At 43.4% G+C, this 5,283-nt stretch overlaps 1 protein-coding gene across 1 annotated transcript; it reads right to left on the reverse strand.

Moving 5' to 3' along the window:
* Positions 1-918: 918 nt before the first annotated feature.
* Positions 919-1,737, reverse strand: LOC130736226 (uncharacterized). The gene has a single exon (XM_057588068.1). The coding sequence runs from the start codon at positions 1,735-1,737 to the stop codon at positions 919-921; it is 819 nt and encodes a 272-aa protein (XP_057444051.1).
* Positions 1,738-5,283: the final 3,546 nt, after the last annotated feature.

Here is a 5,283-nt window from a genome sequence, read left to right on the forward strand (position 1 = left end):
TCCAAATCTTGAGAGCATAGACTATAGCAGCCAACTCCAAATCATGCGTAGGGTAATTCTTCTCATGGATCTTCACCTGTCTCGAAGCATAAGCAATCACCATTTTCTCCTATATCATCACGCAACCCAAGCCATTATGCGAAGCATCACAGTACACATCAGAGGGTTCTCCCTCCATAGGTAAGGCTAGTACGAGTGCGGCAGTCAACCGCTTTTTCAACTCTTGAAAACTAGCCTCACACTTCTCCGTCCATGCAAACGGTTGATTCTTCTTCGCCTATTGCGTCAACGGAGAAGTTAACTTCGCATAATCCTTGACAAAACGTCTATAGTATCCAGCAAGTCCCACAAAACTTCTAATATCACTTGTTGTCTTCAGTTGCTCCCACGCCAAAATTGACTCAATTTTTCTAGGGTCCACTGCCACACCCTTACTCGATATGACATGACCCAGAAACTTCACCTCTTCCATCCAGAACTCACACCTTGACCCATTGGCGTACAGTTCCTTCTCCCGTAGCACTTCCAACACTTGTCGTAGGTGCTCTTCGTGTTTTTCTTTACTCTTCGAGTAAATCAGAATATCATCGCTGAAGACAACCACGAACTTGTCCAGAAATGGCCTGAACACCCGGTTGATATAATCCATAAACACTGCAGGTGCATTGGTCACTCCGAACGGCATCACAAGGTACTCATAATGCCCATAACGAGTTCTGAATGCAGTCTTCTGAATATCAGCCTCCTTAACACAGATCTGGTGATACCCTGACTTTAGATCTATCTTCGAGAAAATAGCAGCTCCCCGAAGTTGATCCATCAAGTCGTCTATCCGTGGAATCGGATAACGATTCTTCATCGTCACCTTGTTAATCTGTCAGTAATCCACACACAGCCTGGACCTTCCATCCTTTTTCTTCACCAACAACACCGGTGCTCCCCAAGGCGACACACACTAGGTCGGATAAATCCCTTCGAGGAGAGATCCTCCAACTGTTTCGCCAACTCCGCCAACTCCGCTGGTGCCATCCGATACGGTGTCATCGATATCGGTCCCGTGTCGGGCATTATATCAATGGTGAACTCTGTCTCCCTCACTGGTGGTAATCCAGGCACGTCCTCCGGGAACACATCCACAAAATCTTGCACTAGCGAGATATTTCGCACATCACTATCATTCTTTGCTTCCACCACAATGGAGTTCACGAACGCTGATGAACCCTTCCTCAAAGAGTACGAATTCAAGTAATCCGTAACGCCTGAATCTGGAAACACCACGGCCTTGTTAGCAAAATCCAAGTGAACATGATATTGTGCCAACCAATCCATGCACAGAATCACATCGAGTTGTTTAAGCCCTAAGTAGACGATGTTCGCAAGAAACTTTCGATCCTCGTAGATCAACGGACATTGCAAGCATGTCGTGCGCTTAACTAAACGATCGGCGGCAGGGGTTGTCACCACCAAATCGAAGGGTAACTCTACAATTAGTAGCCCTAGTCTCTTCGCACACTCCTCAGAAATAAACGAATGTGTAGCACCAGAATCAAACAAAACCATTAAGGAGATTCCAGCGATAATACACGTACCCTGGATAAGATCATCAGTAGCTTCAGCCTGTTCTCCAGATATTGCAAACACACGTCCTGGAGCAGTAGGTCGCCTTCCCTTAGAAGTATTTAGTACCGGCTCAGCCTTGGCACCATTAGGACAATTCCTCTCGATATACCCTGGCATTTGGCATTTCTAGCACATGATTTCTTTCCCGCACTCATTGGCATAGTGCCCCTTCTGATTGCACTTAAAGCAGACAATCTCCTCCTTAGGTACAGTTGCCCCGCCTTTTCCTGTGAAAGGCACTTTGTCATTTGGACGTTGGTAAGGCTTCCTCTGTGGTGCGTTACCCTTATCAAACCTTTCAGCTTGTCTCTTCCCAGAACGAACAGGCCCTCCACTCTCTGGACGACTTCTCTGACGGTTCTTCATAGTCTCTACCTCCCGAGCCTTCTCAACCAGCTGTTGGAAAGCTCTGATCCCCAAAGGTTGTAAGATCAAGTTTTGATCTAGTAGTACAACTCTATGTTTTGATGATTACAAGTTAACCTTTTAGTATGAACAATTATGGTACTCTAACGTGTTTTCTGAGTGTGCTCTTAACAGGCTCTGACCTTGACACAGACTGACACAAATCAGAAGCATTGTGCTTAAAGAGTGATCCTAGCAACGATTTTGCAATCTCTATGTTCAGTCTGAACAGTAGAAAAGCTTCAGAAGATCTGAAGTAATCAAGCTCTGATAAGGACTCAGCTCACTTGAAGTTCTGATGATCCAGAAGTTCTGAAAACCCAGACACTCTGATGGTTCAGATGTTCTGATGGCGTAGAAGACTCTGAAGATCCAGAAGCTGAAAAGTGGAGACTCTGAAGTCCAGATGCAAAATGGCTCTGAAGACCTAGTACTTCGCTCTGAGTTCAGAATCAGAAGATACAATGGTCAGAGGATCCATGCTTCCCTCTGACTCTAATCAACAAGCTTCACAAGTTCCAACACGAAGCGTTCCTCTGATCAGAAGTCTACAAGGGTAAAGGTCAAGTCACTATCCAAAGTACAAAAGCAGTTGTACTATCCTGACGACCTAACCTAACATTCTCAGCCACAGCAGAAAGCTGGAAATCCCAGATCTGCCCCTCCAACGGTAGCATTTCCATGCAGCGTTCAAACCCTAATCCTTGGAGTATAAATAGAGGCTGAAGATTGAAAGATGCGTTTTGAAGAATCACACACGCGCAAGCTATACTCAAACTTTCTAAGCATTCTTTCATCTTGAATTCATTGAGTTTACTACAAGCTTTTTAGAAGCAACCTATTTGTAAACAATACTTTCTTAAACAGTTGTTTAGTTTTTCCTTTAGGAGATAAAGGTTGATCGGATCCTAGAGAAGACTAAGAGAGTGAATCTTAGTGTGAGCTAAGTCAGTGTATTGTTAGTCACTTGTAGGTTTCAAGTGCAGTTGTAACATTTACCTGATTAGTGGATTGCCTTCATCAGAAGAAGGAAGAAATCACCTTCACAGGTGGACTGGATTAGCTTGAGCTTTTATCTCAAGTGAACCAGGATAAAATACTTGCGTGCTCTTTCTTATATTCTCTTGCACCAAGTTCTTATCTTTAAGTTTTCCAAAACTCCAAAAAGGGAAACATTTATCAAAAACTCTATTCCAACCCCCCTTTTCTAGTGTTTTTCGCACCTTCAAAGGTCTCACAGACTCTTCAATGTCATTCCTCAACCCTCTCATGAAACTGTTGCACAGATACGGTTCATCCACTTGCGCTTGGAAGAAGCGAAAGTGCTTAGACAAGGTATCCTGCCTAGCAGCATACTCTCCAACTGTCATAGCTCCCTGTCTCAGCCCAAGGAACTGATTCTCCATGTCCTCCCTAGCAGTCTCAGGGAAGTACTTATTCATGAAAGCCCTCTTGAAAGAGTCCCAAGTGATAACCACCTGATTAGCAGTCATCAGTTGTCTAGCACTCCTCCACCAGTACTCAGCATTACCCTTCAGCATGAAGGTAGCCAAGTTCACTTTCTCCCTAAATCTTCTCCATCTCTTGTATCCATAAATCAGCTTTCTCTGGCTCCACTTCACCTTGGAATTTAGGTGGACCATGTCGGTTGAAATCAGTTCTCATTCTGATCTGATCCTGTGCCTGATCACGTTCAGCCCTCTTAGCTCTCCTAGCATGCTCCTCGGCATCACGCTGGGCCTGTGCCGCAGTTTGAGCAGCAGCCGTGTTAGCTTGCTGGGTCATTACCTGAGCCTGCTAGGCCATGGCTTGAGCAAGCTGAGCATTGGTTGGGTCCTGTCTCGGAGGCATGATGAAATCCTGCTTAGAAATAGAATCACAACCCAATGTTAGTGCCTCAAATATTAGTAAATAACTTACTGTATAAACAAACAATTTATCTCAAGTATCACGACAATTATACTAACTACAGACAATCTCACAGCCAAGCAACCATCTTAGCAAACAGGTCTACCCAAATTTCACCGCATAAACCTAGAAATCACTTCTACCCAAAACAAAACACAAAACGAGTTCATAAACTCGTGTGCCCAAACCCTAGTGCTCTGGTTTCTCAATCGGAGCTCTGATACCACAATGTAATACCCTGATTTCTAGAGTGTCACACAGTAACCAAACCGTCTCAATTTTCGTAAAGAATTTTCGTCGTTCAATTAATTAATTTTCAATTAGAGACAAAAGTTCATTTTATGAAACTCTTGAATAATATCAACTTTCAAAAACCATGCGAGAATAATCAATGTCATAGACCTTTCGAAATTAAAACTAACCATTCGATAAACAACCGAAATAAATACGAGTCATCGGTCTGAACCCAAAATCAAATTGCATCAAATTGTTAAACCAAAACTGAAAGCAATAAAATAGTTTCAATGCCCATCCTCGGTACTCTCAACCCAAAACAGAAAATGGAAGTCTCTCAAGCCCATAACCCTAATCATTTACCTCGTCGTCATCGTCATGGAGAATTAGCATCCAGGAATGCACCGCGTTCGTGGTCCGGACCATCTGGGCCCCCCCATAACAAACAAGTAAACACATAAATGAGGGTCAAATCCCATGCAAGACTCACAAATAATCACAGTTCAAATGATCATACGATTAATAAGGTCTCATAATCTCACATCTCGAGTTAGCAAACCTAAGGTTTAGTTAGACTAACGTCCTCACATCATCCGCAGATGAACAACACAAGGGGACCAACACAATCAATCCAAGTCACATGGAGACCAACACAGTCAATCCACAAGTTCTCAGGGAGACCAACAAAGTCAATCCCTATCCCATGACTCAATCATGGTTATCGCGTGTTGACCAACACAGTGAATCCACAATTCACCATCGCGTGCAAGTAACCGTTTGTCTCTAATGGCACCATCGTTCTCATGGTCCATAGCCTATACCCTAGAACTACAATCATCACATCACTACTTGCAAGAGAAGTCGCATCTCTAGGATTTACTACTAATGTCATGTTATAGTGGTAAACCATTAAAGCATCATACATAGCACAATAACAAGAGGTCTAGGGTTTAATCCCTTCTCCTCACAAGAGCATCAAATCATCATACATCTCTCATCAAGTAAACAAGGTGAATGCCTAGCCCTAGGGAGTGTAGGGTTTCGGCCATGCATCATCGTTTATCAACTAATTATGTTGTCGTATTCCTTGTCATATCATGAAATAAAATTCCAGCA

This window comes from Lotus japonicus, chromosome 2 (genome assembly GCF_012489685.1).
Source record: "Lotus japonicus ecotype B-129 chromosome 2, LjGifu_v1.2".
In the NCBI taxonomy this organism is placed as follows: Eukaryota; Viridiplantae; Streptophyta; class Magnoliopsida; order Fabales; family Fabaceae; genus Lotus; species Lotus japonicus.

What these genes read in the sequence shown, in the direction of transcription:
- LOC130736226 (XM_057588068.1), bottom strand. Translation starts at nt 1,737, where the DNA reads ATGCCAGGGTATATCGAGAGGAATTGTCCTAATGGTGCCAAGGCTGAG.